Source organism: Pyrus communis, chromosome 8 (genome assembly GCF_041283825.1).
Source record: "Pyrus communis isolate YQ-2024b chromosome 8, ASM4128382v1, whole genome shotgun sequence".
In the NCBI taxonomy this organism is placed as follows: Eukaryota; Viridiplantae; Streptophyta; class Magnoliopsida; order Rosales; family Rosaceae; genus Pyrus; species Pyrus communis.
This window is the reverse complement of record NC_142572.1, coordinates 20550666-20578463: the sequence shown is the minus strand read 5'-3', so window position 1 is coordinate 20578463 and position 27798 is coordinate 20550666. Positions and strand designations below refer to the sequence as shown.

Here is a 27798-nt window from a genome sequence, read left to right as displayed (position 1 = left end):
GTCCTGAAGATCAGCCTCATCAGCAGCAATAACTGGAGATTCATGCGATCTGTGTCGCGGCCGAGGAAACACTAGCTAGAAGAAACAAGGAAGAAAACATAATGAGAGAGGTTGGTTCTTTTCTTCAACTCCATGCAAAGGTAATGAGTATGGAGCCTGAAAGTATTGTGCCAACTTGATCCGAGGGACTGGAGGGCCACGAAAATTTACAGTACACAATGTCGAAACCAGTCCAGATGAAAAAGCAAAGACTTATCAGCGAGAAATCCCATGAAAGAGGCTTCAAGAAGCTCCATGTATTTTTTATCATGTTATTTATTGCGAAGAAATTTATATGTAATTTTGGGATGAAAATTCACGATTAATTAACCATTCGAAGCAAATTCTTTGCACTCTTTCCATCTGCAGAGAGTGTTGGAGTAGCACACAGATAATATATTTAATTGTTAGTTAATAAGGAACTAAAAGCCTCTGCAGGTTCTTTGCACTCTCATCAAAGTAACACATTTTTTTTTTTTTTGAAAAAAAAACGATATTATCTACCCTAAGGAGAGGGAGTGGGCTTAACCTCATAATAGACTAGCAATAATGTGGTTCAAATTCGTCTTTGACAATAATCGAATCTAAGACCTCTCACTTACAAGTAAAGAAAAACATTATTAGACCATAGTACTAAATAGCAGTAATACGTGTTTTTAAAACACACAAAAAAGTACATTAATACTAATGTCAATTTTGTTTTGAATCTCCAACTGCTAAAATGTCACATAACAAAATTAGTCTACATGTTACATGCTTGATTCTACACAAGGTTTTAGGTTCGATTCTCGCTACGACGAATTTAAACGACATGTTGTAGTGCTAGCTCGAAACATGCACCTTTTTTTTCTATGTGTAGCCTACTAAACTCTTTGGTTGAAGATGGTGTTTCACCGCAGTGGCGAAAAGCAATAATGCGCACCATAGTGCGGATTCAATCCTCACCAATCCCACTACCCTTAACATTTTTTTTTTATGGGACTACCCTTAACATTTGTTAAAATTCAGTAAACTAGGAGAATTTTTTAATTTTTTCTTAATTTTATTATTAAGAGGGAAAAAAATTAAACTATTACAATAATTTAGAGAGTAGGAATTTCAAATTTGGAATGCATGGGTAAAACCCCAACAGCATATCTACTAAGATATTAAGAACATGCAAGTTTGGAACTACTTTACTCGACTAGAATATCAAATTTTAATTACCACAGACAAATTATTAGATTATAATATTGATTTTCGAATTTTGTTTTCTTTAATTCCTTGTTCTTTTTTGCTTAGTTGTTGTGCAAAATCGTTATACTAATTACAAAGCAGTTTCTAGAGCTTTGTAGTTTACGTTCACGAAAAGCAAATCATAGAATTGCCTAAAAATGCAAGCACTTTACAAAGACAACGTAAAACTAATTGGAAACGTGAGAACAAATTGTGCTCATCCAAACTAACTTTGAACAAGGCAAGTACTGAAAGGGTTCAGGGTTAAGAGAAGATGAAGAACCAACAACGTTGTTTCAAAAATCACTACTACGACACAAAATAAACGAGATGCAATCGTTTTACTAATTAATCCATACATGTACAAGTTAACTACTTCATATCAAGAATATCTTCCGCCGAAAAACACCAAGTACACGAAGCAAAAGAAAAGAGCGATCGAGCATCACCTAATCCATGTAGAATTACTAATACAACCACACACTGTAAATGGAACAACGCGAATCCAATTGCAAATTACTCTTCCCTTGTTGCAGGATCCATCCCAGTTGAAGGGCTGTCCGCAAAATACTCTTGGTGCTTCACATTGACGCCATGCTGCTCAATGGAGAATAACAAGATGAGCACTTTAGGTAAACGAAAACTAACACAGAAGCAATAAGTGAAAACAAGATCAGTTTAAAAATCTAATTAGGGCCAGGCGACTACATTGAGCTATTCTAGAACTGAACACGAGACTTTACTAATATTGAAGATTCTATGAATCCCACGCCTCTACAGAAAACGTACAAAATGCAGGAATAATATAGAGGAGAACAAATATAACCCATTTGTAAGTTCAAAAGGCTCTCCAGTTTTGAAAGAAATAGAAGAATACTGAGGTGCATGAAAAAGGTAGCCTATCAAGCTAAAGTAATTCAAAAGAGTGTAGTCATTACCTCACGCAATGCCCTTGACAGGTCTTCCATCGTCAATATTAGACGCTTATCCTGTTGCAACATTAAAGTTAAGACGACATGTGATTAAAATTTAGATAAACATAAACACTCATCTCACCAGAACAATGATTGGAGTACCTTTTGTTGTTTGTCCCTTTTGTCTTTGACTACAGAAGCCTGTCTCGCTTTGCATTGCCTGTTTAGCAGCATAAGCATGTAAATATCTTCCCCAATTGTAATACCTTATACACTGGCTAACTACAAGTACAATAACCTACGAATATAACTAATTAATACTGGACCAACAGCCTACTAGTGCAATTATACATTTCTTGTCCAATATTCGACAAATCATAAATGTGAGCTTGTGTCATGAGGCAAGAGGTGAATAACTTAGTGACTTACTGAAGAGCATCAGTTGCAACCTCAGAAACAAACTTTTGCGTGGCGACAGCTACCAGCCTGATTCTGCAAATGGAGTAAAGTACACACTTCAGCATACAAGTGCAAGCAAAGAAATACATCCAATTCAAATTGACAAAAAACAAAATAAAACTAGCGGCACTTTGCCATTGTCAGCTCAAATGGAATTTACACCGAATTTCCTCTACATTAATGGTTGCAACGGTGCAATCTAATCTATGTCAAAAAGTACAAACTTTCACCCATCAAACAGGTGACCAGTTAGCGCAAATTCGAAACCGCTAATTGGAACGAGGGCTAGGAAGCAAACGAACGAATGTATAACATAGATACGGTTCCCACACCCAAACGAAAAGAAGGAAACAGATCACAGACAACAGTGAGAGTCTCATACCAGTTACAGAGTCTACCTACAGCTTAATTCACATAGCATGAGTATCTAATGAACTACAACTCTGAAATTTTCGACCAGAAACATGCTTTACACTTAACAAAATCAAATCATACTTAACAAACTCAAATTATTAATCTCACAACCCTAACCGCAACTGAAATCTCAACTGAGCAAATTGCAAATCGTCCCAAAATTTGAAATTGGAACAAGTACCTACAATCGAACGTCGGGGCACTGGAAGCCGCTCTTGGCCAAGTAATGCTCCACGAGCTCGTCGGGTATCTGAAAGCAGAAAAAGTCAGGATTTCGATTTCGATTTGATCGGAATTTGAAGGAAAAAAATAAGATTGGAAAGTAGGGTTTTACGGTGGGGGTGTAGTCCATCAAGGAGGCGAGGAAGTCGGTGAGGGCGGCGTCATCGTCGTGCTTTCCGCCGTCGCTCGGTTGCTGGTTCTGGTTTTGAGTTGGGTTCTGGTTCATCTTCTTTCCGTCCCTCTCTCTCCAAAATACGATCTTTCGTGATGAGTCTTCGACTCTGATTTGCAGATTTATTGGCCTATTTTATAAACAAGTAATTTATTTAACCGGGTCGGGTTGTACCTATTTCCTCATCCAACTATCCGTTTTGGTTACTAGTGCAACTGACTGTGCAGAAGGGAAAGGGATCTCTTCGGATTCCTTCCTCTTAATCCATCAAGTTCAGATATTCGGCTATTAAAATTTGATTCAACAGTTACAAATAGAGATTCATTTTAAAAGTTATAATAACTTTAACCGTTTGATCAAATTTCAATGGTCCGGATCCTCGAACTTGATGGATTAGGAGGAAGGGATCCGGAGAGAATCCTTTTCCGTGCATTAGTACCCAATAGGACTGTAGGATGTGTTCCAAACTTCCAACTAGCCGGTTTAAAAGTGCTTTTCCAAAACAACCCTACTCCGGAAAAAATAGTAGCAGTTGTAGCTGAATCCAATCACAAATGGACATGTGTCCACCTGTGATTAATGGATGCTATTCTTTCAGCAGTCTTTCTAAAGAGCGGTTTTACAAGACATATTTGTCACAAACTTCTGAAAGCTAAAAGTGTTTTCTATCAACTAGGAGGCTTTTAACTACATTTGACAACTTATTGTTTGAGTCGTAAAATTGTAAAAAAAAAAAAAAAAAAAAAAAAAAAATACACCATCTAGCATCTTCAACTCCCAAGTGCTTTTTTAGGAAGCATTTAAACTTATAATGAAAATTTCAACGTGTCTATAACAAAAGCGCTTATAAGCAAATACTGCTTGCAGTCCCACGTAAAAAGTCTCAAACAAGAAGTGCATCAATCTTATGAATAAAAATCCAAGTGTGCTTGCAACTAATAAGCATTTGTTAATTATTATTATTAAAGCACTTCCAAACAAAAATACGAGCTCTTATTTCACCCAAATAAGAGAAACAACACAGATGACTATTTTAAGGTACTAATACCAATTCTATAAAAATCTGAGGATCGGACCATGCTATTAATCCCAGGTTGCAAGGGACCAAGATACACACTGATAAATCAAGTGAATCAAAAGTAACGGCCACCCTCTTCCAGCCAAACTTTTAACATGTTCAGCTGGGGAAGAAATTATTGAACAAGTAAATCTCTACTTTTCACACGTTATTAAAAAAAAACCCCGATGTAATCTTCGTATCAAGATTCCGGTCAACAGAGAAAAACCAGGATCTTCACGAAGAAGACTTTGACACCTTTACATCACACTCTGCAGTCTGCACTGACGAACCAAACAAAAACGAAAGGGGCACTACGCGTCTACTTCTTCTGGGTATAACGCTGGATCCCTTGGACATCTACGATCCCAGGAGGGAAGACAGGATCAGTAGCTGCTCTAACGGCAACATTTGCCACGGAGGTGACATTCACTGGAGGAGTAAAGAGAGGCCCAACAAGCGGAAGCTGGCTCAGAGGTCTTGTATATTGAAATAGCTGCAGTCATATGTTTGAATATAAATCAGATGATATATCTTTTTCTCGAGTGGAGGACTAAATGCAGAATATATGAAGAACTACAACTTTACCATCTCAAGTGGATAACCAATTACACCGAGAGGTAACTTTACACTGCCAACACTTCGAGTCCCATAAATGAATCCAGGCCTCAAGATCACTCCTGAAGAGGGCATGTAAAGTGTTACGCAATAAAAGTGTCCAATATTGTCAGAAACATAAGCCATATAACTAATGCTTCAGTCTCCTGTGCTTGGTCTCAAGAAACATAGTAACTTAATGTTTTATGAAGATATTGATTGAAATTAATGAGACAAGATGTAACCAATGGCTAAATGAAATTTCTCAGATCTTAGCCATCGATCGAAAAAAAGATGATAGAGTAAGAAACCTCACCTCCGTAAGGAAATTTGGTTAGCAGCTCTGTCTCTGCAGCTCTCTAGATTGACAAGATACAGTAAAGGATTTTGTGTCAGATAAGATTAGACATGTTAAGCATTACAAGCAGACTAATTATGCTAATTCTTCTGGCAGCCCCTAAAAACTAGCGACCAACATACAAGTAAACTTAAACAAAGCATGGTACCTTTCCCTCATAATATCCCCGCAATAAGTAATTTGCCACGCCAAAATCAGCAGCAGAGATATAAACAAATCTTTTCACACCTGCGGATCAACACCAATTGTCTAACAAGTAAGCCAAAGAAGTAGCCCGATACAAAAAAAAATAAAACATATATATGTATATATACCTTGTTCAGCGGCAGCTCTAATTGCATTGATGTTAGCAGTCCCATTAATCTTATACATGTAGGAATTGGAGCCAAACCCACCAACACAGGATATCTAGGACAAGAAACCATATTAGGAAAAGGAACCAAACATCTGATCCATTAATGAAAGCTAAGCATGAAGAACAAAGGGATAGACAGTTTCCATTCTATACAATAAGCACATTCTGCACCAAAATTTGAAGAAAGGGGGAGGGGAAGGACACTATATCACATGGTTAGAGAATATGTCAGTATGTGCAAGTGTCTTTACTACGTATTGGCAGATGGGAATAAGGTTAAACGGAGCATTATGGGACTTCATACCACAGATGTGACACCATCGAGGGCATCCTTCCATGACTCAGGCGATAGAAGGTTTCCTGAAAATGGAAATACTTTTAAAAGGTGTTTCTACATTAAAAAAGGAAATTATGGGTCATCAATCAAATATTATTGCAAGAAAGTAAACCTTGATGCCAGGTCATACTGTCGGCCCATGAATCATGTAATTTTGACCTACCAGACCTGAGGAAAAAAAAATAGCACTAAAAGTGAGGTTCCAATATCGAATCAACAAAAAAAATCAAATAAAAGGTGATACAATCATAGAGGTATAAAGTTTTCCTTGTCGTGTATGCAAAAGAATTAGGTAAAATGATCTTCGAGTTGGAAACAATTACTTCACAGTCGGATAGTATTGCGTTCTTATATATCATACAAGCATTGAGATGGGCACAGGCCTAAACTGAGCAACACTAATGAACAATTCATTGCCATCAACTTAACACCAGCACGCAGATACCAACCATCAAATACATAAAGACGAGTTATACCTGCTAAGGCTAGCGACAGACAAGCCCCGGTCCAATGCTTCTCTACAAACATGTGAGCCAACAAATCCATTTCCACCCAAGACAAGCAACTGTATTAAGAAGCTTAGAAGTCAACAAACATAACACTATAGCATAGAGATAAAAAATAAAAATAAAACAACAAAACCTTTTCCCACTAAATGGGATCAGCTGACACTATAGCATAGAGATGAAGACAATAAAATTATATCACAAAATAACAGTTTCAAACTTTCAATGCTTTTCGAAACAAGATAGTACCTTCTCAGTTGGTGGAGGGGGAGTGCTTACAGTCTCTGCTTCCTCAACTTTGAAGGGTTCATCAACCTTATCAGAGTCTGTTGTCAGATACCTACCATTCCTCGGTGCATCCGATACACTGAATTTACAGAAATCAGGAAGTAAGGAAAACCCAATTCTCCTCTTAACTATCTTTATTTTATTCATTTTCCAACCACAAATTCAACAATGTAGAACAACCCATAGCAGTACAAATAATCCGAAAACCGAAAAATATATCCATGAACCCAGATGATTAAATTTCGTATAGAACCCCAGAAGTAGAAAACGAAACCTAATAGTCTAAGATCCCAATTAGTAAATTTAAGGTTTTTGCATTAGTTTCCCAATTCCCACGCTTTCTCGACAGCCAAACACTCACTGCATAATAATTCGATAAACAACAGCATCAATAGATTCAATACCAAAAAAGAACCACAAACACATTCAAAACCATAAATTAGCAGTGCACTGAGTGCAGCTATACAAATTGAGTATTAATTCCAATTTTATATATTTATATATATATATATATATATATATAATTGAAATAAAAAACTTACAAGAGCCTGGGAAGTGATGATCTTGTATGGATCAACCGCGAGACGACCGTCCTCATTTTTTCGAATTCGCGGTTACACACAGTCCCCTTTTTTCTAGGGTTTCTTAAATTTTGGTTCTTCAATTTGCTTTCTCGGAGAATGCCCGGAGCGCAAGTAACCGGAAAGTCTGTAGCTTCTTGTTTTACAGACAAGAAGGAACAGATGGCGCGTAACTGTGGAGACAAGTGGTTCGTGCAAGGCCTTGGGGAAAACGCAACGTGTACACACTCACACCGCAAGCTTTGCGTTTCACGTGGCGCGAATATGTTGTTTTTTTTTTTTTTTTTAATTCAAAGTTTTTTTTTTCCTATTGCTGTCATGTCATTTTATTAACAAAATTATTTTCCTTAACATTACCTTTCAATTATTCTATTTCGATTTATTTACTAGGATTGAGGGGTGTAAGAGCACGGATGTACTGCTCATAACTAACTGATCTAACCTAAATTCGACTTCTAGTACCACAACTTGCAATTGTATAATCTCACAAACAAAGCACCTTAGTGACTTAGTCTCCCAGTAGTTTCACATTGATACCTTTAATTTTACAGAACTTTAATGAAAAGCTTCCGGTACTATTCACTTTAACGAAAAATTACATTTTTACACTAAAAAGTTAATCTTGGTACTATTTATTTTACCCTTTATTTTGTCCTTATCGTTAAAACTCAAAGTTTTCAAATCATTTTCATTAATTTTCTTTTAATTTTAATCAACCACTGTCTGCAAAGATGGGCTAACCCAAGACCTTCTTGGTTAGTAAACTGGCCCAATTTTATTTGGATTCTCATTTTCTGGCCTTGAAAACCTCGTTGCTTAGTCTACACTGGCCTGGATTTTGAGCCAAGCTGAGACGGGCTGAAATTTTGAGCCCAATATCGTGTTGAGAGAAGTATGGCTCCTTAAGACTGAGGAGTTCCTCCTCAATTTACTTTGTGTTCGATTCGTAAAACTTCGCGTTTATAGTTGGAACCGTTTATATCATATACACTTTGTAATAAATCATCTCTATAAAATTTCAATTAAAATTAAGATTGTTTAGTCAATTAACTATGACAAATAGATAGACGTCCATTGAGGAGCCAAGTTAATTCTTATTGTTTTCAGTTCCTGCATTTGATTGCAACAAAGATTATGGAGGTAAACCTTTGTATTAAGTACTTATATTTTAACCAATGGAAGTTCTTCTTTGCACATTTTCTTCACAAGTAAAAGGTTGAGATTTAACTAACTGATAATTTAGTTAATGCTCAACTGTTTAACATAAAAAATAATGTGCAGATAAGCCAAGCTCTTGTAACCAAATCTCAAAAATTGAACATTTTATTAAAAGAGGAACTTAGTAGACAGTATCGCGTTTTAGTAGCATAAACGAGTCACTAAAGCAGTGTCAAATCAGCATGATCAGATAAAAATCTTAGTCCAAATCACTCAGATCTTAATAGTTACGAAGAAAACCAGATTTGATATATTCCTCTCTCTCTCTCTCTCTCTCTCTCTCTCTCTCTCTCTCTCTCTATATATATATATATATATATATATAATCCAATTTGTTCTACTCGCATTGGCATCCATGAATCCATTCCAAAAAATGAATCTGTCCAGTGGCCTCCACTGTGCACGTTGACTCTTTTGCGCTGTGAGTGAAAAAGGAAGAAAAAGAACATCCTGCAAACCCTGATCTTTTGTGAATGCCAAAGGCCAACACAGTGGAATTGAACATCTGATTAGAATCATGATTTGGAATAAATAATAGGAACAGAATTTTGGAATTTTGAATCCATCAAATTTTCACACCTTGCATGGATGCAGATATGCAAATATGCAGTAGTACTATGAGAAAAAATAGAAAGAGACATTATCCGAATATTAGCCAAAGTGCGCATAAACTAAGAAAACGACCCGAGTCTGCCCTAGCTGTAGCCTTTACTTCTGAAGCAAATATCTACTAAATTGCTCTACGAAAATGACATAAAACTAACTTAATTCCATATATCTGAGAAATACAACTTTTAAAAGTGTGAGAATATATGCAGCATCCAGGATGTTGCAGAACTCATTGTCCCAATTTAAGAATTGATTTTTGTCCAACGTATGTATATGCTTAGGTACATGAGAGAATTGCTTTGTAATAGTTGCAACTCTCATGGTGCATGTTTTGAGAGAGATAGATACACGGGTATATTGATTACAATCAGGAATAGCTAAGAATCCCCCAAAATACTGAAGAAAAACATACCTGGAATGGAACTAATATTTCTACACCAGGCATGTCGCTCCTTAGTATTGTAGAAACAATCGTCTTATTATTATTTTTTTTCTTTGAGCAAAAACACTTATATTTCTTAGAAAGTAATGCAATACGTGTGTGTGTGTGTGTGTGTGAATTGGTGCAATGCAGTATGTGACGGCTGATGTATGAGCAGTGCCAGTGCTAGTTCCCTTGTCTAAATCAAAAGGAGAATCATATATTAAAAGGATAACAACGTCACAAAACCACTCAGGTAGTGGGAACTAGTGCCCCCTCTTTCTCCTCATTTTCTATGTTGGGGCAGAAGATTCCAACACTAAACCCTCACCAGGGTTTCTTTCTTTCTGTTAATTAGATTAGTTTGGACGCTAACCTTTTGTTAAATACGAACAATTTTTTGCTTAATCATCATGCATCCTATCCAATGTATCCATTACAAGTACTGTACTATCCAATACATTATTACTATAATAATAATATATTTCACATCGTTCGGACAATCCCTTCATATGTATTTTAATTAAATCGATACGATATTATTCTCCTCTTTTAGTTTTAGCTATATGAAGTTTAATTAATTATAGAACTATCATCACTTAGCAATTAATTACTCTTTAAAAATAAAGTGGCCAGGCAGAAACCCTAATTGGTACTGCACTCAGAGTTGGTGATGTCAATCTGAATTTTATATATAGATATATAGATATACATACATATATATATGTATATATATCTGTGTGCGCGCGCAAGTCTGCAAAGGCTTTTTGATGAAAAGATATGATCCTTTCCGGTAATAGTTTTCTAAGTACAAACGAAAATAAAAACTAATTAAGTGGTTAAACAGGAAGGTTAAGTACAAAAGTTGAATGGATCTGCTTAACTATCTGTTTGAGTTTTGTGATGAAAAGAAAGGTGATACAAAAGTTAACGGTGGGGATATATATATATCTCCTAAGTGGCTTTCAGCGGCAGAAAGGGAATATATATTTGACGGGATGAAGTAAAAATGGTCTCAAATCGTGTTTAAAGGCTAATTAATATTTAGTAATGGTTTAGGCTTATATGCACGAAATTAATTAAACTACAATTAATGTAGAATATGGAATCCATGCCACAGCACAAAAAAGGAGAAAGAATATTGTTAAATACTTAAAAGTGTTGATTAACATAAAAACACTTTGGTACATGTCGTGTTTATGTTGATAAAGTTCATATTCAAGCAGTAATTTGGGTACCAAATGTCAGAAAACAAGGAAAGAATAAAGTTAACTTCCCTATTAAGTTTGCGTGCTATGCATGTCCCATTTTCGTTCGTAAAGTTTGCAATTAAACCATACATATTTTGATTGAAAAAAAAAAAAAAAAAACATGCATTTTGGTTTGAGGTCATGACAATTTTTTATTAACCATCACATTTTGATTTCTAACTGTTATGAAACTTGTATAATTCTGATCACTGTATTTATATCTAAAAAAGTTTTGTCGAATATTTATCTCTAAAATTGATTTTGATCAATACATATGTTTCCATAAGTTAGCAATCATAGTCTTTCTGTTAATATTTTTAACGTCTGACTGACTAATGACTAAAGGACTAAGATTGCTAACTTATATATAACAACATAGTGACCAAATTTGTAGAAAATAAAACACAGTGATCAAAATCGATCTTAAACACAAACACGGTAACCAAAAAGTTCTTTAATCCATTTCTTTTATTTTGGAGGATCTGTAATATCAGGGCCGGTTTAAATGTCTATATGACACAGAACAATTAGATTTATGATTAATTTCCCATAAACCAAAATATACATACACGAGGTAATTTCCCTTTTCTCTAATTGTCTGTCTTCTAGCCACATATCTTTTTGTCATGTTTATAAAGGATCCATTATCATTGACAGCATTCATGTGTAAAAAGAACTGTTAATAAAAGGTACATAGACAGACACACAAATGGACTCGTGAGTCATGAAAGATGCTTAAAGATGATAAAACCCCAGCTAGCTAGTTACAACATCATGCAGCATGCATGCCTTCCTAGGACGAACCAAATAAATAATGAACCCACCTGACTCATCTTTGATCCCTCACTGTACATGAGGAACTCGTGTATTGTATCAGAAAAGGAAAAAGGAAAACATTTCGATTATCGTCTAGAGAAAATTGCAACCGTTACGTACGATTACTAGTCTTATGTATAAAGCATCAGCATGCGGGTTTTTCCCTGAGATTTTCGAACTTGAGACCTGTTCAATTACACATAAAGTGTTGAAATACATATACAGATAGAGATAGGGTGGGAAAACGCAGGGCCAAGTGCCGGAGGCGATGGGACCCGCTGGGCGGAGAGGGTAGCAAGCAAAACATAAAGTGGTGGCTCTGTGATCATGCTGATGCTGACGGAGGTGGGGGATATATTACAATGGCAACGCACCAAAAAAGTCATGATCCCCCACAACATAATTTTCTCAATGTTCCCTGGCCCCTACTCCCCCTATGTAGTCACAGTCTCCACCTGGTCTGCTTGGCTTGCTAGCTAATTCTCTTTACTTGATCAAATAATTGATCCTATGAAATTATAAATGGTTTGATTTGATCTCATTGTGGGCTATGTCTTACAATGGGCTAGCAATAATATGGTTTGACGAGAATCAAATCTAAGACCTCTCACTTATAAGTGATGAGAAATATCACTAGACCATAGTACTAAATGACAGCTGACCCTATCAAGTCAATCCAAATCTACAATTTATACTTCCACAATCAAGTGTTAACTATCTTAATTTTAGTATTCAGCAACAAAGCATGTGTCGATTCTACCACTTACCAGCTAGTTTTATGACTAGCACTCGCACGCGACCTATTTCATACACCATATCTCTCTGTTCTCTCCATGTATCAACCATGCATGCAATATGTTTCATACACTTCTATCTTTGTCTCTTGTCTTGTGTTTTCTGGTTAACCCCCCTACGAAAATTCAATTGGCAGCTTTTTAAATCTGGATTTCTTAGTTCATTCGGCTTTTGGAAAACGAAAGTTAGCTTTCCCTTCCCTACACAACCAAAACCTAGCTCAAAAAAATGGGGCAAAATCTATCTTGTTTTTCAAAGGCTGTGTAGCATTATTTGCCTATCATTTATGATACTGATAGCACAAAAATGTTTAGATCATGGAATACATCACTACATCAGCAAGAGCTACATGATTAAGACCTTACAAAGTATATGCCCTAATCGTGCTTAAAATCTCTTTTAAGTGGATATCAAAGATTAAAGAAGCATGTTTAAGTGGAGAAGTGGGATTCATAAATAATTATGGTAGTTTGAAATTGGACACGCCATCAATGAGATCACTAAGCAAGTGATGCAAGTTTTGCTGCCACTTTAACCACCAATTGGCTATTCTTTTCTATCCTTATCCAATGATTGTTGTCATTGTCATTGGATACACACAATCTAAATTTCCGACCAATTAACTTAGTGGGATTTTACTGTGGCTTCAGGTATGGACCCAAGCATGTAGCAAAACCTTAAAGCAGAAGAAGTATGTCCGAGTGCATTGTTATTACGACATCCTAAGCAACCGACACAATGACGTGTAAATGATAGCGGTGTATCCATTTTATGTATGTTAATATGCTAAAACAATATATTTGTTAGACTTCACCTTGTAATGGAATTCAATGTGAAATAGTAAAAACTGTTTAGTTACATCATCCACCCAAAACATTCCGTTCTAGAAAATGTATTCCTCACCCCACATCTGTAAAAGTAACGAGTACAAATTACTGTGGGAATTGTTATTGGCATTCCAAATTTCTCATTCTAGACTCCAAATTTTCTATATTTAGAAGAAAAAAATACATTTGTCAGGAGTGTAGAATGAGATTTTTGGAGTGCTAATAACACTTCCCATTACTGTTGTTAGTTGAATTATGTTCTTCAAGTACCTCCACTCTTATCAAGGTAATAAGTTATTTGATCTCTTCAAATTAAGAAATTCTAATCCATTTTAGTACAATATTGACATTTTTATTCATTGGACGACATATTGACCCAAAATAAATACAACGAAAATGGTCATTGGCCAACAGAAGTTGATTACTTCAGCAATAGGCACCATCTATTTTATTCTTTTTTTCTTAAACATATTGGAGCACTACTATATGCTGCTTTATTCTAAATTTGAAAAAGGTGTAACTGGACTAGTTTGGAATTACTTTTAAAATGACTGAAAATACTTTTAAAATAAGTGTTTTGGGAACCAATCCTTGAAAAAATGAAAGTGAATCCTAAAAAAACGCTTGAAGTGCTTCCTGCAAGAAGTATATAACTGGTTTTTTTTTGTAGAAAACACTTAAAGTGCTTTTGGAATACAAAATAAATTTCACCAAAATTGTTTTCAGTCAATTTAAAAATATCTAAAACGAGTATTATATAGCTTTACATCGATGGATATCTTAATAAAATTGTTACAATTTAAACTTCCAAATAAATGAAATGGTCATCTAATAGTATTGTTCCATTGTCAGACTTTTGTGCATCCAATTTTTAGATAATGAATCTGAACCACACATCATGACAAAGTTTTATTTTGATCAATAATTTAGAGTCTTTAAACTCACAATCTAATGAATTTAAATATTTTACTACAAAATATGACAAGAAAACATTAATAAATGTCCTTGAATCTTCTTCAATTTATTCTGTTCGATAGTTAAAAATAAAGAATATTTTAAAAATAAAGAATATTTTGTTAGAGGTAAAAAAAATTATCAATAGCACCACCGAATATATATCCATATCCTGGCCCCATGAATCATTGGTTCATATATTTTATAGGCCCATAAACCCTTAATGCTCCATCGGCATGAGCCAACCGTGAAGTACACACAACCAAAAGAGGCCAAATCCGTGACACCATTGGAGGAGTAGAAACACATGCATTGCCCCCGCTATAAATACCATAACTCACCACCTCCATTTTCATCAGCTCAAATTTCCTCACCTTCTTTCCATCTACTCAAAAACCTTTCTAATTTCCAAAACTCCAATTAAAAACAAAAATATGAGAACTGTAATTGCCTTCTCTACTGCAATTCCGGCAGCGAAATCTCCACCGGAATCATCACTGCAGCCAACTCCTACAACCATGGGGCAGCAGCAGCGCTCGCCGTGGCACTCTCCGGTGCCCTACCTCTTCGGAGGCCTGGCGGCGATGTTGTGTCTGATTGCTTTTGCTCTGTTGATCCTGGCATGCTCTTACTGGAAGCTTTCGAGTCGGCTGGAGGACAGAGAAGGCGGCGAGGGTGACTTGGAGAGCGGCGACGACGAGAAAGGCGACAGGTCGAATAAACCAGTGAAGGTGTTCGAGGAGAAGATTTTGGTTATCATGGCGGGGAATGAGAACCCAACTTTCTTAGCCACGCCGGTTTCGGTTTGCTCCAAAGCTGCTACTTTCGGCGGTGGCGATGAGAAGATGGTGGACGGTCAGGGCATGAGTAAAGACGGAGAGAACGAGGAGATTTCTGAGAAAGTGAAAGACGAAATGGGGTCCCATGATCACGAAGAACCCGAAAATATTCGAAACCAAGACGATGTATCGGAGACTCAACCGAGGAGATTACAAGAAGAAGTCCAACATGAAAACCAGTGAGCTCATCTCAGCTTGCTCTGTTTCAGTTTTGGCATGTTTACGAGAAAGAGAGAGAGAGAGAGAGAGTGCTTTGTTCTTTCTTTTTTTGGGTCTCCTCTGTTGTCGTCCTTTCTTTTTTATGGTGGGGTTTGGGGAATTTTTATGTTTTTGATCCGGAAATGTAAATTTTTGATGAGATTTATTAGTTTTGATGAGATTTAAAATTAAAACATAATTAACTAGTTGATGTTACAGGTTTTTGTTCTTGTTTCCATTTTAATTTCTTAATTAGTGGCGTATTGTACTAATTAAGAAGGATCATTTATCTTTCTTTGCCTTTCTTCCCCACGCATTTTTCCAAACATAGGAAAGGTATGGGTTTGGAGCACAAGAAGTTCTAATGATGTTGAGTTTCATCTTGACTTCTTGAGTTCAAATATCATGAGCGATAAGGATGTAAAATTAGGGATAGAAAACAAACTAGTTACCCATAGAAACCGTATTATTTAAATCTTCGCTTTGAATACCACTAACTCAAACATTATGGGAACGAAATTGGTATAAAATGTTGTGGTGTCATGGAATAATGTTTTAATGAATACATTGTATAAAGATAAAAATATATAATAGGAAAATGAATAAAGTAGAAAATGAAGAAGTTCTCAGAATGAGTGTAACCATAACATCTAAGCAGTAGTTTCTCAAGTCTAACATGCACATATAATATTTTGTAAATAATTGAAAATATTGGTACATTACATTCCAGTTACATAAGTTATTAATGAAAAAATGGTACACCTCCCAACTCCTAATTCGATGCCTAGAAATTTTAAGGTTGGCTTTGTTCGACCTAAATAGTTAAAACGAACTGTGCTAACCTGGAGCAATCATGGATCGAAGTTTTTGTTTACTTGAACCTCAAGGAATCTTCTACACGCTACTAACCCTTATGCATATGTTAGGCGCGAAGGAATTCCTTGTATTTATGTTGGGCTTGAAATTCACATTTTCGGTCGAGTTAATGTTTGGGCCCGATTTTGCATGACTCGGCCCATATACTATAAGTTGTTGGATGAGATAAATATTAAGGATCAGGATTGGCTTCCAGATAAAGGTTGAATTAATCACATGATCTATCTAGATTCAAAGTCTTACACTATGTTTGGGTGAAGAAATTTAAGATTACTAAGGAATTTAAAAATGACGAAAATTGAAATGACGAAATTTTATTTTTTAGAATTTGTAAATTTTCTTGTTTGGTTAACCTAAAATAACAATGGAATTGAATACGGAATTTGTTATTTTTAAACTCTCAATCATAGAAATTGAGAAATGACACCTATTTACATGGAATTTGAACTTGGGATTTGGTGGTCCCAAATTCCAAGTTTTTTTTCCACGCGGAAATTCTAAATTTCTATGTTTATGAATCCAAACAAGAGAATTGGTGCCTGTCAATTTATAAATTCCAACTTTTACCAAAATTCCATGTTTATTTCCCTCATCCAAACATAGTGTTAGTTGAAGACGACGAGACTTGGCGACGATAAAGTTTCAGGCGAGAACAAATCTGAGTATGTTTAGAGAATATGCCTAGAAATTGGAAGATTATCAGAATTTTACAACTCAGCAGACTTGGTCATCATGAAATTGCAACATGGAGAGGGCCATTCAACTCAACACATAAACCCAAATGCTCTACACAAAACCTCGCTTTACGTGAAACTTTCTCACACCTCCGATAAAAGTACTAAATTGATGAACCTAGTGCAAACGATCTTGAACTTAGTAGTGAATTGAATAACCTTGTCTTCAGATTCTAGAACTCTAGGCTGAGAGTGTTCCTTACTCAACCGTTGTCGCTCAGTGCATAAGTCAACAATGCGCTCGACACCACAGCACCACAACCATTTTACTCTTTCAACCAAGCTCGGTCATAAGTCAGTACAACCGCATTTACAAAACTCATCAATTGTTCGACCTGCACCCCGCATAAGTTTTGTAATTTCTAAGGTCAATAACTAAATAAAAGAACTCCACAACTCACATGGAAAGCTTCTAAGACCATCTACAAATGAGATGTCAAAAATGTCACATAGATATGTAACAGTAACAAATGACGTACCGTTTACTCCAATTGAGATGTTAAAGCTGACATGAAAAAAAGGCTAAGATGATATAAACAAAGAGATGTCAAATTGGAAGCTGCATTGAAATATGGTTTTTACTATTTCTAAAAGCATTCCAGTTGCCTTACATTAAATGTTAGCATATTTAATTATTATTTTATTATTTTTATTTAAAAAACATAAATAAAACAATAAATTTTAGTATATCATGTGAAAAGAAAATATTGATAATATATCAAATTATCAATTTAACAATCTTTTGAATTTGACGTATCTTCTGAAAAAGTTCTAAGTGGACGCATGTTGTAGTAAGACCCAAGGGTGCGTTTGACAAGATGGATGGGCGGATTCAGGTTGGAGCACGAGAAAACTGAGGTCAGACTCGGCCATTTTCTTGGGAAGCAGGAGAGAGATACACGCGTAAGTGTCTGATTGGGTACGGGTCCATGGGAAAGCTGCGCGTATGCACGAGCCCTTGGATTGTCCGGCGCGGCACCACGCGAAGGCGCGTCCCCTCGTTAATCATGATATCGTGATTACAGTCTAGTGCACAGAAGTCAGGTGTACATTTGTAACTGTAGGCGTGCAGGTAAATATTCTTATTGGAGTGCGGTCCATTAAGCAGGTAAGGGGCCGGACCAACAAAATAAAAACCACTAGCCCAATTGGGCTGTTAGAAATCACATTAGGCCTTGGTTTGGCTTAACTTAACTTTTTTTAAAAATGGATATGAAAAAAAATTAAGGCATTTTAAGTGTTCGGTAAATACTTTAAATCAGTTTTTTTTTTCAAAGTTTTAGGTGAAAAAAAAGCTAAAAACCAGAAGCTGAAAATAGCAGCTTCAACAAAACAGCTTATTTTGGTAAAACACAGGTGAACAGCTTATTGTGGTACCATCTGATTATCGAATTTGAGCCTTTCTTTGAAATGGAACAGTGCCTTGGAAATGAAGGGTTGTTCACGACGGTTGCACCTTGGCTGTTGTTGCAGTGTGAATGGGATAAAGGAGGAAAACACAAGAATGAAGAAGATGAGAGAGATATTTATTATTATTTTTTTTAAATTGCTTAATTATAAATATTTAAGATAAAGTTTATAAATATTTTTATTTTAAAAATAAAGTATATTTAATAATTCACCTTTATTTGTTAAGAAAATTAAATTAATGGCATATCTAGTATTATACTTTTTTTTTATCATTTCACACAGTCATAGCTGTTTTACATAAAAGTTTACCAAATACTATCATACTACTTTTTTTTCCAAAAACACTTTTACAAAAAAGTTTACCAAACACTTTACTACTTTATTTCACAGCTGCTTATCTTCATAGCACAGCAAAAGCAGTTTTTTTCAAAGCACAGCAATACCAAACCAGCCCTAGGCCCGACCCGGATACAAAATTCGTCCTTCGACTTAGATTATTTATTTATTTATTTATTTTTATCAAACTGAATTTTACTTGAAATTGGTGAATGCAAAATGAGCTCTTAGAATATGGATTACAAAGAAAATACATTTTTTTTATTTACATTTTTTTAGAATATATAATTATGAATTTTACTTCAATCAGGGAGATGTGAATTTAAAATTTTATTTCACTTTTTCTTTAAAATGACGGAGTCCACTATTTGAAAGTGTAATTTATATTTTTCAACCAAAATAAAAAAAAATTATATTATATCCAACGAAGAGCTTTCCAATCAAGAAGAAATATAAATACCCATTTCAAAGCATTTGAAATCTCACATTGGCCATTGGAGATGTTCGTCTAATTGTAATTCTCTTCACGCTCTCAGAATAAAAAAATAATATTGGCAGACAATAATTAAGAACTTGTTTAAAAATATTTTTAAAATGGCTGAAAGTGTTTTTTATAAAATTATTTTTTGAACTAATTTTTAATAAAAATAAAATTGAATCTTAGAAAAGGACTTGAAATGCTTCTTAGAGCAACTCCAGCCCATGCTCAATGGACTGGCACCAAGTGAAGAAAATGGACTGGCACCACATTTTTCTGCTCCAGCCCGTGCAATTGACTGGCACCCAGCCCGTGCCAGTCAACAGCCCAGCCCAAAATGGACAGACCCATTCCCCGGCCTGTGTCTTGGCGCGTGCAACACACGCGGGTTGCGGGGCGAGTAGCCGACAGGCCTTGCAGGCGGCGGGGCCCGCGTGCAGGCCAACTTGCATGAGTCCGGGAATGTGCTACGTGGCCACCTTAGAGCCGTTGGATTTCCAACGGCTAGTTTTTGTAGGCCGTTGGATTTCCAACGGTAAAAAAAATTTAAATTTAAATTTTAAATTGGACCGTCCGATTACAGATCAACGGTCCACGTTTATTTCACCAAAAATTAAAAAAAAAAAAAAAAAAAAAAAAGGCCCAACGGTCAGAAATTTGACCGTTGGCCACGTGGCAGCGTGTTGGCTGTTGGATTTGATTATTTTTCAAATCCAACGGTCCAGATTAATTACAACATTAAAATTTATTAAAAATTAATTAAAAAATGTCAAAATTTTTTTAAAAAATACAGAAAAATTTTAAAAAATTAAAATTTTTTTTCTATAAATACCTAACCCTCATCTTCCACCTTACACCACATTTCAATAATTTCTACACTTTCTACACTTTCTACATTTGAATATTTTGTACACTTTGAGAGAAAAAAATGACTTCGTGGAAGCTCAGTGAAGATGTTACGTTGTGTGAATGTTGGGTTCGCACTACTCATGACCCGATTACGGGTAATGAGATGGATAAGCGAGAAATGTGGAGTAAAATTACGAAATCGTTCAACGATGTACATGGAAAAGATGTACATGGAAAAGATGCCAGATCTAGTCAAGGTCTTCAAGGTCGTTGGAAAAAACTCAACGCATCCTTTACTTGTTGGAAAAACGCCCTCTCTCATGCTTCTGGTAATTTGCGTAGTGGGACAAGTTTAGCGGATGAGGTAACAATATTTTTATTTATTTATATGCATTCCACCCGATTTGATTATTTTAATTTATTTAATTTCTTATGTAATTTTTATGTAATATGCATTCCAAATACTTATGTAATTTTTATGTACTTTTTATATAATTTTAATGCATTCCACAATTCTTATTTAATTTCTTATGTAATTTTTATGTAATATGCATTCCAAATACTTATGTAATTTTTATATAATTTTTATGCATTCCACAATTCTTATGTAATTTTTATGTAATTTTTATAGACACTACAAGCACAAGCATTCTACAATGCAAAGAACCATAACAAATCATTCAACAAATGGGAATGTTGGCAAATTGTCAAAGATTGCCCTAAATACCAAATTGTGGCAACCGGTCCAGAAGTTGTCATGCACGGTATGGGTCTACACAGTTCGCCAGAAGCAGACACAGCCGAACAAGAAGCCAACACATTTGAAGACACGGAAGGGATACCTGAACAAGTGCCAGAGACCCAACCGACTCGTCAGTCCCTCAGGCCTCAAGGTAAAAAGGCATCAAAGAAAAAAGGTAGTTCTTCCAAAAATGACTACACTAAATATATGGAGGAACTTACTCGTCAAGGTGAAATGAACATGGCATGGGAAAAGGCTAGAGATGAGGAAAAAGCTGCTGCTGTGGCAGCAATTATTGCAGCTACTGAGGCTCGTGATGCGGCGTCTGAGAGACAAAGAGAAATAGTTAATCGAGAGAACGAGATGATTAGAGAAGCACTTCATCGAGAGAATGAGATGCTTAGAGAAGAAATGATGGCTCAAACAGATCGTGACACTATGAACAAGTCTCTAGTAGGACTGTCTCCGAATTCAAAATATTTTTGGACATCAGAAAAAAGAGATGTCGTGCGAAGGAGGCGTGCAAGAGATGCCGAAACAAGTCAAGGGGGTTCCAGCTACAGAAATTCTAGCAACCAAGATCCTAGCACCACATATCCTAACTCCACAGACTTTGTATAATTTCGCATTTATTTGTACTACTTTACTTAATTTCTTATGTAATTTCTTATTTATTTTTAGAACTTTATTTAATTTCTTATGTAATTTCTTATTTATTTTTAGAACTTTATTTAATTTCTTATGTAATTTCTTATTTATTTTTAGAACTTTATTTAATTTCTTATGTAATTTCTTATTTATTTTTAGAACTTTATTTAATTTCTTATTTATTTTTAGAACTTTAAAACACCATTTAAACTTAAAACACCAAATAAAATTACATAAAACACCATTTAAACTTAAAACACCATTTAAACTTAAAATTACATAACCTCACCATTTAAACTTAAAACACCAAATAAAATTACATAACCTCACCATTTAAACTTAAAAAAAAAGAAAGCAAACACACTAAATAAGATCACTTAAAAAACAATACACTTTATTCTTCAACCACAAGCCTTATTTTAATTATCTTCGCCTTCGTGCAATCTCCACTGATGGTCAATCAAGTCATTCTGGCGGGCTATGTGCCAGTATGGCTCTTGCAATGAAGTGTATCGTTGAACGATCAATTCATTGTAACGTCCATCCCGTTCCAACGGCTCGTGTTGCACGGGATCTTCGGTCCGATCATGAGCATAGTAGATTTGTGTTCTTGAGTTGTTCATCGGATCCGGCTCATATTCATCGACGGCATCATAATCATACTCGTCTTCAACAATCATGTTGTGAAGAATAATACACGTCATCATGATGGATCGAAGAGCCTCGACATCAAACATTCTAGCTGCACTCCTGACAATGGCCCAACGAGCTTGCAGGATGCCAAAACAACGCTCGACATCCTTCCTACACCCTTCTTGACACTTTGCGAAGTGTTTATCTTTTTCACTCTGCGGGTGTGGCACTGTTTTGACAAATGTTGACCACCTTGGGTAAATACCATCTGCAAGGTAGTATGGTCCCTCGTATTTAGTACCATTAACCCAATATGTGCATCTCGGCCCACGCCCTTGTAGCAGTTCGTCAAACACTGGAGATTGGGCAAGGACATTTAGGTCATTCTGAGCTCCTGGAACACCAAAAAAAGCATGCCAAATCCATGTATCAAAAGAAGCCACCGCTTCCAAAATGATGCTTTTGGCTCCTTTTCTGTCGCCATAAGCTCCTTGCCACGCACTTGGACAGTTTTTCCATGTCCAGTGCATGCAGTCGATGCTTCCAATCATGCCAGGGAAGCCTCGCATCTCACCCTTCCTCAGAAGCCTTCGCATGTCCCTTGGCGTGGGTTGCCGAAGGTACTCATTGGTGTAGAGGGCTTCAATTGCAGAGCAAAACCGCATCAGGGACTCCAGAACTGTTGTTTTTCCCATCCTTGCGATCTCATCCACTTGATCTGCAGATGCTCCATATGCAAGCATTCGCAAGGCAGCCGTAATTTTTTGCTCAGGAAGAAGACCTAGCACATGAAAAGCATCCTCTTTTTGCACAAAATATGGATCATGGTTGCAAACATCACTCATGATTTTAGCGAACAAACTTCGTTGCATTCTAAAACGACGTCTAAAAACATGATCAGGGTAAACGCTGTTGGGAATAAAATAATCTTCCAAGAGATCTTTACCTCGTCTTTCCCTTCTTCTATCGATGTTTGCCGCACGTTCGGGTTTGGCTATCTGACCCATAGCTTGCATGATACGGCGGGAATGTGAGGCCCTCCGCCTTCTATGGTGATCATCCTCATCCTCCTCCATTGCGAAGACCTCATCTCCACCTCCATCTTGGTCAAGATTGACCAATTCTTCCTGTTGTGCCAACAACCTTTTCTGCTGCTCTTGCAACTGTTTATACGCTCTCCTTGAAGAAGACATTGTAAGAACTCAAGATTTGAAAACGATAAAGAAGAATTCTGAGCTAAAAAAAATGATTGTGTTTAGTGTGAGGATGGATGTAGGGATGTAGGGTTTATATGGACAAAAAAAAAGAAGATGAGTTTCTGGACAATGCCACGTGGCACTACGTGATTGGTTGAAAATCTTAGCGGAAATCTATTCAAAAAATAGTACGTTCGGATAATGACACGTGGCGTGACGAGATTGGTTAAAAATCTTATCGAAATATTGCCTAAATTATTGTAAACAGGAAGTGACATGTGGGTTGTCGGGATTGGTTGAAAATCTTAGCGGAAATCTATTCAAAAAATAGTACGTTCGGATAATGACACGTGGCGTGACGAGATTGGTTAAAAATCCTATTCGAAATTAAAACTATTTTTTTTTAATTATTTTATAAAAAAATTATTTAATATTTTAAATGGACTGGGTGCCAGCGCATTTTGTAGGGGTGGAGATCGTTTGTGCCAGCGCATTTTTAGACTAGGTGCCAGCACATTTTTTTTTTGGGTGGAGATGCTTTGGCCTATTACTGTTCATTGAGTCTGTTACTGTTCAATTAAGTGGATAAATGGGCTGGGTGCTGGCACAAAGTGGATAGGGGTGGAGTTGCTCTTATAAGGAGCACACAACTTGTGCTTATTGCAAAAAGTATTTTAAATGTTTCGGAACTCAAAAATATTTCAGCAATTTTAATGCACTTCCAAATAAGCCCAAAATTCAAAATTTCGAATGCTCGTCTAAGAAAACAAATGTACATTTCTTATTAGGTAGTAAATCTATATAGCAATCTCATTAAAATTCGAATCCAAAATTGCAAAAGTAAAAAAAGTCACACTCAAAAAAATCCAATTACGATTGGCAGTTACAAAAATATTAAATGCGTTTCCATAAAATACTGACAGTGTGAAATGACGTTATCAACTTTTTCTGGGTATATAACGAGGAACAGTGTAGCACTCTTGAATGCTACATTGACAAAGACAAAGATGAAGGGGCAGGCTTTCTTCCCTCTGCTTATAGTCCTCCTCTTGGTTTTCTCTAACGGTAAATGAAATTCTCCTATCTTCATTTCGTACATGATTATACTCCAAACTACTTTAATTTACTAAAAATGTATTCCAAATTCAAGTCCAAGGACGACAGATGCACTGCATTTTAGAAATCCCGTCATCTGTTTGAGAGAAATTATATTAATCAATTACGTATTTAACCTTGTTTTAACATTTTCTTGTTTGCGGATTAGGTACATTGCAAGGAGAGGCTGAACGATCATGCTCCAAGTCCATCCCTCTCGAGGGTTGCTCAAAAGAGGAATGTGTCTTAGAATGCGTTAGAATAATTGGCGTAAGTATCAACGGTTGCTGCATCGATGAACATACATGTTGTTGCATAGAATAGTGTATATTTCTCCATCATCGACCGAGGAAGTAATCGATAAAGTAGAAACTAAGAGCTGATAGAGTAAATGATTATGTCTAAAATGTTATTTTGACTTATCAATGAATAAAATTCGGCTCAAAGGCTTGCTCATGTGCTTTTTATTTTATTTTTTTAAATACAAAGGTATATTTACGCAATTGGGTGGGCGAATAAATTGTTCGAACCGCCATCAACGAGATTCAAACCTAAGACCTCTCAGTTACAGGTTATAAGTGAAGAAAAATATCACTCAACTTTAGTACTGAGTTACTCTCATATGATGAATCTGAGACTCAGCCGGGGAGATGTAAATTTTTATGTTTTTGATCCGGAAATGTAAATTTTTTATGAGATTTATTTGTTTTGGTGAGATTTAAAATTAAAACATAACTAACTAGTTGATGTTAGAGGTTTTTGTTCTTGTCTTCACATTTTAATTTTTTTAATTAGTGGCGTATTGTACTAATTAAGAAGGATCATTTATCTTTCTTTGCCTTTCTTCCCCACGCATTTTTATTTCAAACATAGGGAAGGCATGTGTTTTGAGCATAAGAAGTTCTAATGATGCTGAGTTTCATCTCGACGTCTTGAGTTCAAATATCATTGAGCGACAATGATGTAAAATTAGGAACTGAAAACAAAACTAGTTACCCTATCTCCTCGCTCCCACGTTCTCTCTCTCTCTCTCTCCTTCATTTTTAACAACCAAAGTAAAAAAATTTCACAGACTTTTGTGAGTGGGCATATACTTGTGGATTACAAAGAAAAACCTTATTTTTATGTTATTCTACATTTTTAGTATATATAATTATGAGTTCTACTCCAACGAGGGAGATGTAAATTTAACATTCTATTTCACTTTTCCTTTAAAATGACGGAGTCCACTATCTGAAGGTGGAAAAAAGAAATTTTATATTATGTCCATTGAAGAGCTTTCCAGTCAAGAAAAATAATAATAATATACCCATTTCAAAGCATTTAACATCTCACAGTGGCCATTGGAGATGCTCGTGTAATTGCAATTCTCTTCACTCTCAAAATAAAAAAGCGTTATTGAGTGAAAATGATTAAAAGCTCGTTTGAAAATATTTTTAAAATAACTGAAAGCGTTTTTTATAAAAATATTTTTGAAACCAATTTGTAGTAAAAATACAAGTGAATAATGCTTCTTACAAGAAGTACATAACTGATGCTTCTTGCATTTTAAGTGCTTTTGGAATCCTAAAAACATTTTCTCTACTTTAAATCATTTTAAAACATTTCCAAACGAGCCCCAAATTCAGGATTTCGAATGCTCGTCCAAGTAAACAAATGTACATTTCTTATTAGGTAGTAAATCTATATAGCAATCTCATTAAATGCAAGCACAATTTAATGCCACTAATTCGAAATTAAAAAATTGCAAAAGTAAACAAAGTCATACTAAAAAAAATCCAATTATGATAGGCAGTTACAAAAATATTAAATGAGTTTCCAAAAAAGACTGACAGTGTGAAATGACGTTAATCACCTTTTTTTGGGTATAAAACGAAGAACAATGTAGCACTCTTGAATGCACATTGACAAAGACAAAGATGAAGGGGCAAGCTTTATTCCCCTTGCTTATAGTCCTCCTCTTGTTTTCTTTACTCGTAAATGAAATTATCTTATCTTCGTTTCGTTGATGATTATACTCTAAACTACTTTAAAAAATGTATTTCAAATTCAAATCCAAAGACGACAGAGACACTGCATTTTTGAAATTTCGTTATCCGTTTGAGAGAAATTACGTTATTTAATTACATGTTTAACCTCATTTTAACATGTTCTTGTTTGCGGGTTAGGTACATTGCAAGGAGAGGTTTTATGCTCCAAGCCCATCCCTCTGGAGGGTTGGTCAAAAGAGGAATGTGTCTTAACCTACGTGAGCATGGGTCACGCAAGTATCAACGGTGGATGCAGCGATGAACATACATGTTGTTGCAAAGATCCAAGGTATATTTCTCCATCATCGACCGAGGAAGTGATCGATCAAGTAGAAACTAAGAGCTAATAGAGTAAATGATTATGTGTATAATGTTATTTTGACTTATCAATGAATAAAACTCAACTCAAAAGCTTGCACGTGTGATTTTTATTTATTTATTTATTTTTATAAATACAATGGTATATTTACGCAATTGGGTGGGTGAATAAATTGGTTTGAATCTGTCACATCCCGGCCCGGGCGGGACTACTTCCCGGGCCCAACTCCACTACCATAGCATGATATTGCCCGCTTTGGGCTTACCATTCCCTCACGGTTTTGTTTTTGGGAACTCACGAGCAACTTCCCAGTGGGTCACCCATCATGGGATTGCTCTAGCCCCCTTCTCGCTTAACTTCGGAGTTCCGATGGAACCCGAAGCCAGTGAGCTCCCAAAAGGCCTCGTAGTAGGTAGAGATGGGAATATACATATAAGGATCACTCCCCTGGGCGATGTGGGATGTCATAATCCACCCCCCTTAGAGGCCCGACGTCCTCGTCGGCACATTCGCGGCCAGGGTTAGGCTCTGATACCAATTGTCACATCCCGGCCCGGGCGGGACTACTTCCCGGGCCCGACTCCACTACCGTAGCACGATATTGTCCGCTTTGGGCTTACCATTCCCTCACGGTTTTGTTTTTGGGAACTCACGAGCAACTTCCCAGTGGGTCACCCATCATGGGATTGCTCTAGCCCCCTTCTCGCTTAACTTCGGAGTTCCGATGGAACCCGAAGCCAGTGAGCTCCCAAAAGGCCTCGTAGTAGGTAGAGATGGGAATATACATATAAGGATCACTCCCCTGGGCGATGTGGGATGTCATAATCCACCCCCCTTAGAGGCCCGACGTCCTCGTCGGCACATTCGCGGCCAGGGTTAGGCTCTGATACCAATTGTCACATCCCGGCCCGGGCGGGACTACTTCCCGGGCCCGACTCCACTACCGTAGCACGATATTGTCCGCTTTGGGCTTACCATTCCCTCACGGTTTTGTTTTTGGGAACTCACGAG

The 27798-nt window shown here is 36.3% G+C and overlaps 4 protein-coding genes across 4 annotated transcripts; 2 read left to right on the top strand and 2 right to left on the bottom strand.

Annotated features, from left to right (window-relative positions):
- Nucleotides 1-1545: 1545 nt before the first annotated feature.
- TAFII15 (TBP-associated factor II 15) lies at nt 1546-3557 on the bottom strand. The gene is made up of 6 exons (XM_068457803.2): nt 3376-3557; nt 3227-3291; nt 2598-2660; nt 2331-2388; nt 2193-2243; nt 1546-1851 (listed from the first exon to the last, which is right to left on the bottom strand). The coding sequence occupies exons 1-6, from the start codon at nt 3487-3489 to the stop codon at nt 1771-1773; spliced, it is 432 nt and encodes a 143-aa protein (XP_068313904.1). The 5' UTR covers nt 3490-3557; the 3' UTR covers nt 1546-1770.
- Nucleotides 3558-4406: 849 nt separating this feature from the next.
- Nucleotides 4407-7692, bottom strand: LOC137717942 (uncharacterized protein At1g32220, chloroplastic). Its single transcript, XM_068457452.2, has 10 exons — nt 7476-7692; nt 6895-7012; nt 6616-6704; nt 6252-6307; nt 6107-6162; nt 5762-5855; nt 5596-5675; nt 5406-5448; nt 5081-5172; nt 4407-4988 (listed from the first exon to the last, which is right to left on the bottom strand). Exons 1-10 carry the CDS (start codon nt 7529-7531, stop codon nt 4815-4817), a joined length of 858 nt encoding a protein of 285 aa, XP_068313553.2. The 5' UTR covers nt 7532-7692; the 3' UTR covers nt 4407-4814.
- A 6984-nt stretch (nt 7693-14676) lies between these two features.
- On the top strand, nt 14677-15657 carry LOC137716742 (protein GLUTAMINE DUMPER 3). Its single transcript, XM_068456120.2, has one exon. It carries the CDS (start codon nt 14839-14841, stop codon nt 15424-15426), a length of 588 nt encoding a protein of 195 aa, XP_068312221.1. The 5' UTR covers nt 14677-14838; the 3' UTR covers nt 15427-15657.
- A 4499-nt stretch (nt 15658-20156) lies between these two features.
- LOC148695309 (uncharacterized) lies at nt 20157-21493 on the top strand. Its single transcript, XM_088698251.1, has 2 exons — nt 20157-20488; nt 20756-21493. The coding sequence occupies exons 1-2, from the start codon at nt 20204-20206 to the stop codon at nt 21485-21487; spliced, it is 1017 nt and encodes a 338-aa protein (XP_088554377.1). The 5' UTR covers nt 20157-20203; the 3' UTR covers nt 21488-21493.
- The last annotated feature ends 6305 nt before the right edge of the window (nt 21494-27798 follow it).